The sequence below is a fragment of the Pteropus vampyrus genome, unplaced genomic scaffold (assembly GCF_000151845.1).
Source record: "Pteropus vampyrus isolate Shadow unplaced genomic scaffold, Pvam_2.0 Scaffold307, whole genome shotgun sequence".
Taxonomy (NCBI): Eukaryota; Metazoa; Chordata; class Mammalia; order Chiroptera; family Pteropodidae; genus Pteropus; species Pteropus vampyrus.
In genome coordinates this window covers 401798-417902 of record NW_011889088.1, presented here as the reverse complement: position 1 = coordinate 417902, position 16105 = coordinate 401798, and the positions used below count along the sequence as shown (strand labels likewise).

Here is a 16105-nt window from a genome sequence, read left to right as displayed (position 1 = left end):
TGTAAAACTATTGGACTCCAAATCAAGCTCAGATTTAGATTGCTGTGGACCAATCTTGATATCTTAAGTACCCCAACCTCTCTATGTTTCAGTTTCCCTTTGCATAAAATTAGAAAATTGAGCTTGATTGGTGATAATGCAATGGTTTTCAGCCTTGATTATGATGAATTTGAATTACCTAGAAAGCTTCTTTAAAAAAAATTCTGGACCCAACCCTCAAATAATTGAATTTCAATTTAAAATAGGATTCTAGGAATGGGGAGACCTAGGTATCTGTGTATTTTTAAACCCCCGAAGTGATCGTGATGCATACTGAAGATCAGAAACCATTAGGATAAATGGTCACTAAAATTCCTTCCTCATCTGAAATTACTCATTCAGTAGCGTTTGATAAGTATGTACTGTATGCTATGCATTTTGTTAGACAGTGGAATTCAGATGTAGGAAATACAGTATCTTTAAAATCTGCAGTTGTATAATTCCATGTATGGATAGAATCAAGATGGTGTGTTATCTTCATCGTATAAGATTGCCTACTATATAATAAGCAAAAATCTCATAAATTTCAGTAAACAAAATGAATCTATAGGAACGGTTGTGCTCATTTTGAAAAAGTAAAAATGGAATAAAATTTCTCAGCCCTCTCCTATCATATTATTACTACATAAACTATATTTGTATTTGGAAGCCTATGTATTTTTAAAAGAAATTAAATATCTAGTACTTGTAATTTTTTTGTACTATGACATTTAGCTCAATGGCCATAAGCATACATTTTGTGTGTGTGTGTGTGTGTGTGTGTGTGTGTGTGTGTGTGTGTGTGTGTGACACTTGGTCATTTAAATTGCTCTAGTTTATTTTAAAGAAATCAATGCCATACTTAGTATGAAAGCTTATGTTGTTCTCTTGTTTTTTCCTGTCAATTTTTGGGTTAATTTCACATTTTAGGAAAATTATTTTTGTCAGAGAAATCTTTTTTATTTGCCTCTTATTTCTCTTTTTAAATTTCTAATTAAAAATTCCTTTAATGACGCATAGAAATCTAATCATTTACATGCATTATATAAGCGTAGGTTGTTTAATATATCCATGAACTTAAATCCTATGTACATCTTAATTATGTGTAGCCTCTGAGTATGAGCTTAACATTAGAGAATAATCAGAATTTTGCAGATTAGGAATTGACAGGTCCAGACAATGAGGTATTCTAATGATTATAAGTGGATAAGTGTATGGGCACTTAAGTCGGATAAACCGAGTTCAGATCTCACCCTTCTGGCTTACTAGCCGAGGCGCATTGCCTGTCGCTGCTCCTGTTCTGTTATTGGTACCACTGCCTGAAATGCCCTCCTGCCTCCCCTCTGCAAATCCAAACCTACACTCTCTTCAAAGCTCACCTTCCCCCTCACTTTCTCCAGGAATCATCCTCTAGCCATTTAGCATGTAGAAATCTTCACCCTTTCTGAAATATTTAAAGCTTTGTTCCCTCAAACCTAAGAGCTAATTACATGTTGTTATATTCTATGTATCACTATCCAAGGGAGGCTTCACGTGTTACTTCTTTTCAAGACTCTCGTCTCCGTACCTCAGGTAGTTGATAAATTATTTATATTTTCCGTTTTTGGCTTTAATTTTTAAACTCCTAAAAATCTTGGGCCTAAGCCTAATCCGCTATCTTCCAAAGATACATATGCATAGGACAGTACCTTTATCACATACAGAAACAAACTTTAAAAGCCTCTTCTCTTTTGCTTTATTCTTACATTAAATATCATGGATATCTTTTCAGTATTTGAAGATACTTCTTTTTTCCTATGAAACCTACCTCTCTTGTAAGATTGACTTAAACCAGGTGATTTTGTATAGCACGTAGAGATTGGAGAAGTAGAACAAAAGCAGGCAGGCTGTGACAGTTCCTTCACTCTGGAAAGGAGTGAATTGCCATGCAATAAAATTAATGAATGTGATTCTAGAATCATGGCATTTTCTCTCACTGTGTACCTGGGCATAGTCCTCTTCAGAGACATGTCTCCAACAGAGGCTGATGAAATGAGCAGCAAAGACTCTAGAAATGAGCTATGAAGTGCTGAGTCTGTGTCCTGTCTTCCTATAGTGGGTGAGCAGACAGTTGTGCGAAGTTTTCCCATTGCCTCCATCACCAAGGAAAAGAAGATCACAATGCAGAACCAGCTACAGCAGAACATGCAAGAAGGACTACAGATCACATCGGCATCTTTTCAGGTATTAAGAAAGGGAACCATTATTCTGTTATTTAAAAGTTTTCTACAAATGATGTCATGGCCACTTTATGTGGTCATGTGGTCAGCAATTAGTGGATGAGAAGGATCATTTTCTGAGTTCCATGGCCAACTCAGAGTACCAACAGATTATCTGTCATTATTTAGTGGTCTTAGAAGTTTAGACACATACAATTGACTCTTGTTCTCTGCCAAGCCATACCTCAATTTTTGTTTGATAAAGACTTCAAATAGAAAGCAATCCTCTTGGCATAAAGCAGGAAATGCTTTATGGCTCTTCTGTAGAAGAGGTAAAACTGAGAATTATAGCTAAGGCTAAAGTACTATTGATACTAACTACATAGTCCTAAAAATACAAAGGTTTTTTCTAGGGGACTCTGAACATGTTAGAACTTGTGGAATTACCGATGCAAACCTGACACCGGAAAAGTGGTCTTTTCTTAGTTCTTCCTTTTTCACAATTCTCGGTCTATGACACTTTTCTATTCTTCATGTCATGTCTCTAACTTCTCAGATTTCCAAGGGCTCCAGTTCTTGCCTCGTTTCTTTTATTAAGAAGCCCTCCGTAGTACCTCTCCATATGCTAATTGTATGAAATGTGAGGTTCCAGACCTCCTCCCATCGCCTGAGAGCAGTGACTTCCTAGTGGTTTCTTCAGTGTTCCAACTGCCAAAGGACTCTAAATTAGAATATTGCCTGGCTATATTGGTTAGGATTCCAGTCACACTGAATCTTTTCTCCCTAGATTTATAGTATCTCTAGGTAGGAAGAGACCTGATTAGGCCGAATTTCCTATCTAGAACGAACAGTTGAGAAATGAGAAGGACATGTTTCCTACTTCAGCCAGTATAAGTTAATTTCCCTATCTCATCATTGAAAAGATAGTGTTAAAGCAACTCAACTTCAAGAATCATAATTTTTCTTGCCAACTAACCATCTATGGCAATTAAACCTGTCTGAGTATTAATTTTTATTTTTAAAATTAAAAAATTGTATTGCATGATATCCAAGGTCCCTTCAACCTCCAAACTCTTGCCATTTAGTAGTATTATTTTCTGTTATTTCAGTCATTTGGGGGAGGTTATCTGGAAATCCTTAATGCTTCTGATATGTTTAATCTCTTTTACTTCTAGTTGATTAAAGTAGCATTTGATGAAGAAGTGAGTCCAGAAGTAGTAGAGATCTTTAGGAAGCAGCTGATGAAGTTCCGTTATCCTCAGTCCATTTTTACCACCTTTGCTTTTGCTGCTGGACAAACTACCCCACAAATAATTTTACCCAAACAGAAGGAAAAGAACACTTCCTTTCGGTAAGAATATAGTTTGGACTCTTCATTTCAGCCCTCTCATTGTTGACTGTCAAGATGTGACCTATCCTTTGAGTTAAGAGATAAGGACTACTCTTTGTTTGCCATTCTGTCAAGCCCATTGGACCAAGCTCAGAAAGTTATGGAACAGCAGCATTGATATATAAACAACTTTCAAAAACTAAAAGCTACAAAAGGCTTGACTGTCATGTCCATTGCTCATAATACATTTTTTGAACGTGAAATTCTTTATTCTCTTTTTCTCATATTGATTACTTTGTGACCGTCTTTAAGCAGTTCCTTTAGTTTTTGTTAATATCCAGGCCTAATAGATAGTTTTGCTCTAAAGATGAAAGCCTTTATTTTTTCTTTTTACTTTTTTGTAACTTTTAGTTTTGATATAATTTCAAATTTTCAGAAAAGTAACAACCTAATACAAAGAATTCCTCTATACTCTTTACCCAGATTCACAATTGTTTATGTATCACTTCATTTTCTTTTATTGTTCTCTCTCTCATGTGTATTTTTTCTAAACCAGTTGTATTACATACATAACACCCCTTTATCCTTAAATATATCAGTCTATATTTCCTAAGAGCAGAGACATATAATGTCAGTATAGTAATCACAACCAGGAAATTTAATTGGTATAAAACTTTTCTTTAACCCAGAATGTTGATGATCCTTTATAGCTACTTGTTTTGCCTGCCTGGTACAGGATCCAATTCAGTATCAAGCATTGTATTTAGTTGTCGTATATTTTTAGTAGGACCCCTTATTTTCGGATGAAAATTTTTAGGAATTTAGGTTGAAACTTTTAAGTTTCAGTTATTACAAAATAACAATTAGTTTAAAATTCTTTTCAATTAGTGATAAAAGATAGGGCTAAAATTTCACTTCTTTCATCATTAATCGCCTAGAATTTGAGCATCTGCCAATACAAATTACATATTAGGGAGTACTCTGTAGACTTTGGAGAAAAATCTTTTCCTTTACCTGAAGGCAAGGTAGGCTGGGCATTATAGAAGAGTTGAGGTTCCAGACAGTCTATCATTTCTCAGCTGTATAGCTAGCCACGTGTGCCACTATTACCTGGTAAGCAAGGGAGACTCTTCATATTCAGGTATGATATGCTGAAGCATGAACAGCTTCCTAGATATTTAAACAGTGAACCAAGGATCTCACCTTAGCATGTGGAATCACAGAGGAGCCTATGATATTCATTATCCCAGCCTTATATGGAAGAAACAAAACTTTGTATGGTGTTTTATATTTAGAAACTATCAGGGGAAAAAAATTATATATACATATACATATACATATAATGTCAACCTTATTGTATCAAGTTTATGCTATCCAGCTGCAACAAAGATATAACAGTTTTAAAATTTAAAACATCTTAGAATTTTTTTAAGTATATAAAACAAAGGATAGAGCTCTAGTTAGAAAAAATTTTTTAAAGTCCCATTGTTGCACCTGAAGTGATTCACAATAGGCTTTAATTTAGGAAATACGAGTTATTTTTTGACTTCTAACAATTTATTAAAACATGTTTTATAACCCTCATATTTACATTTCAAGTGACTAAAGAGAGAGTCTGATAAAACTATTTGACAATAAAAGAATCTTTACCTTTTCACTGAATATCAAGAAAACACAAAAAGAGTTCTGTTCTTTGTGATAGAGAACATAATCAAAAACAATCCTACTTGAAACCGTCTCAATATGATTATTTAGGAAACAGATTCTTTGTTTAATTCTCTGGATTGTAAGTACTTTGTACCAGATTTTCTATCAGCAGGAAAAGATAAACTATTTAAATAAAATATTTTTAAGTCCATGTGACCTACATCCTAGTTTCCTTTTAATTAAAGCTGATTCTCAAAAGGATGCTCAAATTTCTGATTTCTTATTTTTCTCCTCTCAAAAGAGGGAATTATTATTTTCTGTATCTCAGATTTACAGTGTGAGAAGGTGAGACATCACACATAGCACTTAAAACATTTAAGAAATAAAGTGTTGCCAATTATAATTGTCATTATGATCTCAAAGAAAAGACATGAGTTAGTAGAAATAAAATTTGAATCAGTAGAGGAAAAGGCAGACTGGCTTTCCTTGCAGGACTTCCACAAGCATAGTTTGTGAGAACTGGTAGAGGCAGTGGAATGGATAACTAGAGTGGGTTAGAGGCAAGCTCGACCAAAAAGCCAAGCTGAGGAGTTTAGATTTGGGGTGATGAGTAGTTTGTGTCCTACTTTAGGTTCTTGTACCTTTTGCCTAAAACAGTGTTCTGATGACAATAGTGTTTTATTGGAAATTAGTCTGCTGCCATATTAAAAGTGATCTAAAGGAGATGCTTAGTGAAGGTCTGAACATTACCAGTAGCTGTGGAAATGGAGAAGAAACAGGTTGAGCTATGGTGATATCAAAAAATATAAGTGGTGTCTTCTTATTAAATTGACATTCTCTTTTGTGTTATGACTTATAGCACCTTCTCAAAAACGATTGTGAAAGGTGCCAAAAGGGCGGGGAAGATGACAATCGGGCGTCAGTATTTACTGAAGAAGAGGACAGGGACAATTGTGGAAGAGAGAGTGAATCGTTCTGGATGGAATGAAGAAGATGACATATCTGGTATGTGAAACTTGTTTTTCTTTCATGAATCAATTTTATTCTTCTTATTTGAGTAAGAATAAGAGACTAAGACATAGTTGCACATAAACCTGACTCACAAAACCTCGATCTCATAAGATTTGAGGCATTTACCAGCTTCTAAGAATTGGGGGGAAAAAATATTTTTCCAATATTCCACTGTTTAGTAATATTTTGTTAAATTATACTTCTTTACTAAATCCATAGAGCTGATTGGCCATTATCATGTGGGTCTCATTAAAGGAAGAAAGAAACCCCATCGCATAGGAAATTTACTTATAAAGTAGTCCCTCTACCTTATTGTTGTGAAATAAGAATAAGAGATAGGACATTGACTATTTGAAGTTAAAGATTTAGGTTTTTTTGGTAAGAATATTGTGGGTGCTTTTAATCAAAATGGAGGACCTAAGATGAAGAGATTCTTAGATGATATTAAAAAAAAAAAAATGTCTGGTAAGTATTTAAAAGAACAGAATTTGAGAAGCTGAGATATCTCTCAGGAAAACAGAGGCAGAAAACTAGTAGCAAAATGTCCTACTGACTGTTTTCTATTCCTTAACCCAAAATTGAGTATGCTTGTGGAATTAACACTAGAGAGAATTTGATCTGGTAGAAAGACAGGATGCCATTGTACCCTTTTCCTTCTCAGGATCTTAGAATCAATCATCAGTGCTTATGTATAACTACTACTTATAATGACAACAACAATAACATTTTAAAGAAAGAAACCTCATCCTTAGATAGATCACTGGCTAAAGGTTTCCGTTTTAGTGTGTGTACCTACAAGCTTGCCTCTGGGGGCAATGTAAAGACCCACTATTACATTACTGAAATGACCATTTGTTGGAACCCTGGCTACCTCACAGTCACGTGGAAAGCCCTAAGAAATTATTGCTACCCATCACTATTAACTCTTCTAATTCAAAGTTTTTATGATTTCATGGAATGAAAACTATTATTTTATGATTGTTCTTCCACCTAAAGACCAAATTATATAATGCTTTTTGCTTCTTTGAAAATAAAAGACCAACACAAAACCGATAACTGATAATAATATTTGCATTGCGAAGTTCACAAAATAAGACACAAAGTCATATATTTTAGGGGAAAGCTGTTAGTTTGGGTTTTTTTGTTTGTTTTGTTTTGTCTTTTAATAGAAGAGAGCCATATTGTTGCCTTTGATGTTAGAACTTCCAAAAACTTTGAAAGCTTAATTTGACTTCTCTTTAAAAATAAATACGAAAGTAAATTGGGGCAGTTTTTAACAATGGAATTTTTTTGAGTTAGAACATGCAGTACCAATTAGGAATTTTTTTTTAAATCCTCCCTAAAATACTTGATTATTGGGTAAATTCTTCCACATCTAAAATCTTAAAGGATTCTGTAACCTGTGATTGCAAAATTGTGAGGGAGTTTCCCATGTATACCACATCCTCTGACAAAAATATTTCCACAAAAAAAAGTATAACTTCATACTTCTCTAAGAAAGGTCTTTTCCCCCTAGTGAACTTCTGCTTAGTCTAGAAATTTCTAATAAAAGTTTATGCTCTAAAAGTTAACTGGATGATGAGTTTGTGTAGTGATCATATTAAAGACCAATTTCACTGACAGGTTAGCCTCTGACAAAGTTCAAGTGTTTATTTTATAGAGTCCTAAACAGAAATCACTATACTTTGGCATTAAAAAACAAGCCTGACTGAAACAAAAAAAAATATGGGTAATAAATTTTAAATTACTTCATTTTTAGAAATGATTAATTAATTTCCTTGACATTTTCAGTTAAGTGATATTTTATTTTCTGACTCTCCATTACTCTTCTAATTTATGTTTGAGCATAATGGTTCCTCACAGAAGTTACATGACTGAATTTGTGACATACATAGTACCCATAGCCCTGATATAAACCTCTCTTAGTTTAAGGATGTTCTTCAAAAAGAAGTTTTTAATCTTCTATTTTGAGCTATGTCATTTATTCAAAACCAGTTTCTGCCCTCACAGTTTCAGACGAGAGTGAACTCCCCACAAGTACCACTCTGAAGGCCTCCGAGAAGTCGACGATGGAACAGTTAGTGGAAAAGGCTTGCTTCAGAGACTATCAGCGTTTAGGTTTGGGAACCATAAGTAGCAGCTCTTCTCGCTCCAAACCAGAGTATTTTCGAATCACTGCCTCCAACAGGATGTATTCACTCTGCCGGAGGTAAGTGTGTCAGGAGACTCCAGAAAGGCACTTTTCCTTTCTTCTATTTGAGTCTTCAATGGGCTATTCGCATCCATAGCACAGAGAGAGAAAAATGTCAGCAGACAGGAGTAAGGTCTTCAGGGATACATGTGATTAAGGGACACTTTATGAAGCATGAGCCAGCATCTCATTGGCATTCTTAGAAGTGCAATTAACATCACTAAACGTTGCTTATGTTAGATTGGAAGGTAATAATAGTTTTTGTCCCCTTTATGAATTTCCCTTGTCTTTCTCTTTCCATTTGCCTTTTATCTAGCATGCCTGAAGATAACTTGAAGTAAGAATAGGATTTGTCTAAGCAGATAAGAGAGATAAAAGTTGGCCAGGGGTCCGCAAACGTTTTCTTTAAAGGGCTGGATAGTACATATTTTCATTTTTGCAGACCCTGCCGTCTCTTGTTGCAGCTACTCACCTCTACCACAAAAGCAGCCTTAGACAGTAAGCAAATGAATGGGCGGGGCCAGTTTTTGGCCCACGGGCTATAATTTGCAGACCCAAGTGTAGAGGTTTTCCTACATTGTCTAATTAGAATATTTTCAAAGGATATTACTTAAAGAATGCAAATGAACACATTTTTTTTCTATTCTTATCTCTTGCTGTTTTTTGTATCCGTTAAGCCCTATGCCATGCTTTATGTTTTTTAAAACTACATTTCCACCATCCACAAGTTAAATCATTTTTGTTTCCAGGTAAACCCTTTCCATTTATATTGTTCCAATATTGGTATATGTGCTGCTGAAGCGAGCACTTTCTTTGCATTTATAAATTCCTGGTTTGATTAAATAGAATAATGCTGTGAAAGAATTCTGTAAATTGTAAGCCCTGTACATATTTTAGAAAGTTGTCTTAATGTTACTATTAGTTTTCAACTCCACTGTTTTTGAAGAACTATAAATATCTCATTTCAAATGACAGTTTAAGTTTACAAATACTACCAATGTGAAACTTGAAAAACAAGTTGAGAATATAGTTTGAGATTTGGGCCAAATAAAAAATTTGCATTAAGTACTAAGTTGTGATTCTTTCAAGTATGCAGTGATTTGCCTGGATACTCTGTCCTTCTAACTTAAATTCTCTCTGTAGATAAGTATAAGTGGTCACGTCAGAGTGTGATGTCCCATTGTTTGGGAAGCTTGCTATCAAAATCATGCTTGCCAGTGAGAAATCAGACCTCATTTATCATTTCAGTCTTCAGAAACAAAATAAAATTTTAATAGACCACTTATTAGAACACTTGTTATAAAGCACTTATGGTGATATAAAATAATATATATCCCTCAAGCTATTAGAAGGAAAGAAATGGAAAAATAAAAAATAATCTAAAGGCAAGAAAGGAGAGAAGTGGGAACATAGGACTGATGGAACAAATAGGAAGCAAATAGGAAGCTAGTAAATTTAAATTCAGATATACCAGTAATTACTTATAAATTGACTAAATGCTCAATTGAAAAGATTGTCAGAATTTTTTAAAGATTTATGCTGCATTTAAGGGATACATCTAATATACACAAATACAAAGAGATCTAGAGTGAAATGGTAGAACAAATACACCATGCAAAACTACCTCTAAAAAAGGCTATTATAACCACATAAATATCAAAGTAGATTTTAAAGTAAAATTTCACTAGCAGTAAAGAAGGATGGTTCATAGTGACAAAAAGTACATTTCTCACAGGACAGTTCATTATGACCAAGTGGAGTTTATTATAGAACTGGCTCAACAATTGAAAATCACTCTGCATAAGTTGCCACATTAAAAGAATTAAGACGAAAAATATAAGTTCCTTATTTACAGAAAATAATTTTATAATATGTAATATACATTTTGATTTTTAGAAAAATAATTCATAAATTAGAAATGCAAGGGAAGCTCCTTAAGCTAGTGTCTAAAAATTTTTACAGCAAAAATTATTTAATGGTAAAATATTGAAAGCTTTTACTCTAAGGTCAGGACAAGACAAGGATACCCAGTATTTCCTTCTATATATTGTTGTACTAAAGGTCCTAGAATGTGCAAAAGAGTAGAAAAATAAATAATAAAAGGTATGAAGATTGAAAAGAAAGAAATAAAACTGTCATTATTCACAGATGACCTGATTGTATATACAGAAAATCTGAAGGAATCTACAGATAAACTTTTAAAATTAATGTGCAAATTCAGTAAGGTCACTAGTATAAGATCATTATACAAAAATTAGTATAACAACTAATTAAAAAATGAAATTTTAAGTGATGTTATTTTGGCACTATTGATACTATTTAGAGTAGCACTAAAAAACATTAAATACTTAGGGATAAATCTAATGAAAGATGTGTAAGACCTGTAAATGAAACAGTCAAAACAATATTGAAGATCATTAAAGAATAAATAAATAGATATTTCATGTTCCTGAATTAGAAGACTTAATACTCTTAAAACTATAATTTCTCCAGAAATTGATCTGTAGATTCAGTGCAGTCTCAATCAAAATTCCAGAAAAATGTTTATGGAAATTGAAAAGATGATTCCAAGAGTTATATAAAAATGCAAAAGACCAAGAGAAGTCAGGGTAGTCTTACAGAATAATACTACAGGGTATCAGGATTTTCTTATAAAGCTACAGTAATTAAGACAGTATGAGGTTGTCACAAGGATAGATGGATGAACAGACCATTGAAGCAAAACAGAGAGTATGGAAAGAGCCTAATATATGTGAACACTTGATTTAACATAAAGATAGCACTTAAGAGCAGTAGATAAAAGATGGTTTTTCATAAATGATGCTGGATATCCATACAAGAAAAAAATTTTGACCCTCTTTATATCATACACAAAAATCAATTCCCATGGGCCTGTAGATCTACATGTAAAAGATTAAAACAATAAAGCTTCGAAAAGATAGAATTTCTTCATCACCTTGAAGTAGGAAAGGATTTCTTAGAACAGGAAAAACACTATTCATAATGTAAAAGATTGACGAATTAAGAACTTCCGTATATCAGAAGACCTCTTTAAGAGAGTTAAAAAGTCAATAAAAATGGCAAGACACTTAAACAGGACCTTAACAAAGAGGATATTCTGGCTGGACAATAAATATCTGAAAAGATGCTCAATGTATTAGTTCTTAGATGTATACAAATTAAAGTCCCAATGAGACTACTTTCTACCTGTAAAAACGGCTAAAATTTAAGAGACCAACAGTACAAAATGCTAAGAATGTTGAGCGAGTAGAACTCTATCGTTTATTGCTGGTGGGACAGTAAGTTGATTAAAAAACTTTGGAAGCTGGCAGCATCTAAATACATAGAGATATACATCTATCGAACATATGCATCACCTATTATCTGCCATGTTTACTCCTAGGTAGAGGAGAATTTCCAATAGAAATGTGTATGCGCTCCCAAAAGACATCTACAAGAATGTTCATGGAGACATTTTTCTTACAGTCAAAACCTAGAAACTACTCAAAATCAACAATAAAAGAATAAATAAATAGTGTAATCACATAGTGGGATACTATATAGCAATGAAAATGAACAATTACAGCTTTTTGCAATAGCATGAATGGATCTCAGAAACATAATGTTGAGCAAAGAAGCCAGACATAAAAGAATGAATTCTCTTGTTTCTTTTTTTCTAAAATTCAAAAACAGGTGAAACTAATCTGTGTTAGCAGTCAAGAGTAGTGATGACCTTTGAAGAGAAGGGAGAAATAGTGATGGGGAGGAGACACAAGGGAATCTTCTTGGATGCTGATAATGGTCTACTTCTTGACCTAGGTGGTATTGATATAACTTTCTTGTGTTAATTCATTTATGTTTCAAGCATTTGTACATGTGTTAGTCTTTGATTAAAGTTTCTACATTAGCTCCTGAAGTCCAGTCTACCTCTTGAGGATTACTGTGGAGCACAGAGCTCATTGCTCTGAGTAGTGGGATAGGCTGGATGACAGGGTAAATGTATGTAGCTTTCATTGTTAAATTAGACTGGTAGGCTCTGCTGGTTTTCAGGCTCACAAATTTTGCTTCAGCACTATGGCTATCTAGTTGTCACTCGAGCCCACGCCTGGGAGCAGGAAGTTCTTAGATCCTGTGTGTAGCAGAGCATGGCATGTGGTACTCACGTGCTATGGAAGGAGGGGACAGTCCACAACAGGGGAAGAGCAAAGGGGTATGCTGGTTCTTTCCCAGTTACTGAAACAGCGCCTGAAGACATTAAGCAATACTTCCCTTATCTAATGCACAAAATTATTATATCTAGAAACAACAGGGGGGAAAAAGCAGATATTAAAGTGCATTAGAAATGGGGGATCCTAATAATGACACTGCTTTTCCAGTCTTCATGAATGATTATGTCCGCAGCTAGGTCTCTTCATCAGTTTATGGTATTAGGAAACAGTCTGTAACTTCTTAGAGCACCAAAGTGCTAGGCTATCAGAATGCTTCCAAGATATCTCTCTGGTTAACTATGGAAAGTTAATCTGGCATTCACTAAAGTCATTGAAGGTTATGATTTATATGACCATAAACCAAATTTCCTCTCCCTCCTCTCAGCACTGACTTATATCAAGATAAGGGACCAGAAGTTCTAGAAATAGATAGTTGTGATGGTTGCGCAATATTGTGAATATACTTAATGTCACTTAAAATGGTTAACATGTTAAATGTTATATTAGGTATATTTTACCACAGCAAAAAAAAAAATATATGGGATTAGAGGTTGGGAGATTATTAATATGAAATCTCTTTAGTGCAGTATGTCTAAATAAAGGAAAGAAATGACTCTGAAACCTGCCCTATCTTCTTATACTTACTAATCTAGAAAAACAAGGTACTCTTGTCTGTTATTTATTTTCCCAACATCATAGCCTATAACTTTATGAACTAATCTTTTTGGAAAAATTACTAACGTGTTAATAAAATATTTAAACTTTTGACATTTGAACATATTGTTCTCATACCAGAATACATTTTGTTTTATTTTTAATCCTTTCACCCTATCGGACAGTCTAATAATAGCGTACTCTATTTTCTCTTGTCATTTCAGCAATCTAATGAGTTGACAATTTGACTTGTCCTTCTTATAAAGTTGACATTAATACATTAATCTTACAATCTTTATTTCAAGTTGATGAAAAGTAATGTATAAGGCAAGAGAGAGCATCAGTTTAACAGAGGCTGTTAATAAATCTACATAACATTTTTATTTTCTAAGCTTAGGTTATTCAGCAAAAATCTGCAGTATTACTAAAAGGGGCTTAATTAAAAAGAAAAGAAAACTACAGATTAATGGATGAGTTAGCTGTTTGTGCCATCTAGGCCTTTTCTTCTCAACCATGAAGAACTGAGTTGAGACTGAGTTCCATGTTTGAAATGTATGCCTTACCCCTCAATCAATATGTTTCTTAGTCTTAGAAAATTACTATGGTATTATAATATTTATATTCTTCTATTCTCTCTCTCTTCTGCTCTCTCCATTTCTTTTCCCTTCTCCTCCCCACCCTTCCACCCCACAAATCATTCTTTCTCCTTTTCACGTCCCTGAAGCTATCCTGGCCTTTTAGTTGTACCTCAAGTTGTACAGGACAGTAGTTTACCAAGAGTAGCCCGCTGCTATCGACACAATCGCCTGCCTGTTGTATGTTGGAAGAACTCAAGAAGTAGTACCCTGCTTCTCCGATCTGGAGGATTCCATGGGAAGGGAGTAGTTGGTCTTTTCAAATCTCAGAACTCCCCTCAGGCAGGTAAGCATCTCTCTATAGCACAATTATGATCCTTTCACTTTAGAGTATTCCTAAAAATAAAAGTAAAATCTGGGAATGCCGGTTGTTGCCTGTCATCAAGCCTCTCACACAGAAACTCTCTCACTGTGCTGTGTACAACATGTGCAGCTTAAACAAGAACTGTAGTGACAGTGTGGGGCTCCACTTTGAATTTGACATCTTATTTAAAATGTCTGTCTATATTTGGATTTTAATAGAAATTAACATGATAAAGTCTTTGATTCTAGTCTGTTTTCATTCCAGCAAACCAGAGTATCCACAGATGGAAACTAGTTTATACTAATCTTTCTTTTTTCTTCTGGAAAGCATTCAAATATATTTAACAGCTTCAGAGGCAAGTAGGGATCCTGTCCCATGTGATATGTGATGTATCCTATGTCATTCCTACAAGTCACATGCACACACAGAAATAAGTCAGCAAGCCAATGAGCAACATGCTGCCTTAAGAGCTCTGAAGCAAAGAGATGTTTAGGAAGCTAGAGGGTGGCCAACTTAAGAAAATGGAAATAGAAAGTGCTGCTGTCCCTTTTTCTGAGGACGGTTATGAGCACCATGTCTGAGGTCCTGAAGTTAGTCAGGAGCTATATTTTGCTGACCTTTCTCATAACTTCTAGCTCAATTAAATTAAACACTGGGCCACTAAGATATCAGATCCAGTTTAGGGATGGCTACATTCTTTCCTCTTTCAAAACGAGGTAAGTCAGGTCATATGGTTCAGCAGGTAAAACTGTGTGCTTTTTGATATGGCTTTTTTTCATCCATTTCCCTCCTGAAAGTTAAAAGTTGGCCAATGTATCTTTGATCATTCAGTTGACTGAGAGCAGCACATATACAACACTATATTATTTTTATTATTATTTTATTCTACCTGGCTTGGGGTTTCAACATTGGTATAATTGAAGGCAGTTGGCTTTTAACTTTCTGCTCTGAAGAATCTTCCCAAGCCACATGGTGGGTATAATAGAACACAGTATATGTAAGTTACATAAAGTGAACAAATCATTTCAGGAGCATTGATGAGCATATTATTGAACTTTTATTTGGAAAAAATTGAAGCTATTTTATCCCACTGATTTCTGATATTTTAATAATATAAATTTATAATAGTTCATATTTTTGAGCTTATACATTTGCTCACATTTTAAAATCTTTGAAAATGAGTTGCATTTTACAACTGAAGTGATCAGGAAGAGTTGTGTCAGTGTAAATGGCAGAGTTTTTTTTATTTTTAGTACATAAAAGAATGGTGCATTTTATAATAAATGACAGTTTGTAAAATATAATAATGGCATCTTAAAGTTGATAAAATATAATAATATATAATGGTAATTATTTCCTATTCAGGTTGTAAGAAAATTTGTTAATATTTGTTGTCCTAGTAAGTCCCTTCCAATGCCTCTTTAAAGTGCCTGAGCCAACTTCAGTGCTTTGTTTTACTCCACACACAAACCCAGCTCAGACTCCTTCCAACCCAGAGTTGGTCTCACAGATGTTTACATCTGTGCATACATTTTGCCCCTCTTTTAGAAAGACCAGGGAATCTAGCAGTTGCTGCTCCTATCCTCTCCCCACCTTCCTCCACTTTTCGTGCAGACAAGCCCTACAAGTTCATGTCCGTGGTTAAGCTTCTGTGGAAGAATTAGAATAAAGCTACTGGTATCAGGAAGTTCTAACCTCTGCCCACTCTGGGATGCTAAGGAAACCTGCTCCATCCTGTGCTCGCAAATAGTAGCATGGACAGGACGGTTGGGGGAGATAACTGAAGAGAAACATCTTTTGTGAATCTTCATTTTGAGTTTCTTGGATAAATAGATTCTACACCTGTGCTTGGAAGGACAGCCTGTGTTAGTTTTCCAGACCTGGGCTCTTTCTGGGAGGATAATGAGGC

The 16105-nt window shown here is 34.5% G+C and overlaps 1 protein-coding gene across 4 annotated transcripts in view; it reads left to right on the top strand.

The window, feature by feature from the left end:
* SBF2 (SET binding factor 2) overlaps positions 1 to 16105 on the top strand; it is a 379135-nt gene that overhangs the window by 318807 nt on the left and 44223 nt on the right. For 2 of the 4 annotated variants that reach the window (XM_011377248.2, XM_011377246.2), the window contains exons 23-27: positions 2114 to 2241; positions 3392 to 3567; positions 6053 to 6198; positions 8215 to 8413; positions 13982 to 14178. In XM_011377248.2, the coding sequence (XP_011375550.1) occupies positions 2114 to 2241; positions 3392 to 3567; positions 6053 to 6198; positions 8215 to 8413; positions 13982 to 14178 (846 nt within the window). Of the gene's footprint in view, positions 1 to 2113; positions 2242 to 3391; positions 3568 to 6052; positions 6199 to 8199; positions 8414 to 13981; positions 14179 to 16105 lie in introns of all 4 variants that reach the window. The other 2 variants (XM_011377247.2, XM_011377245.2) reach the window with 1 other exon arrangement.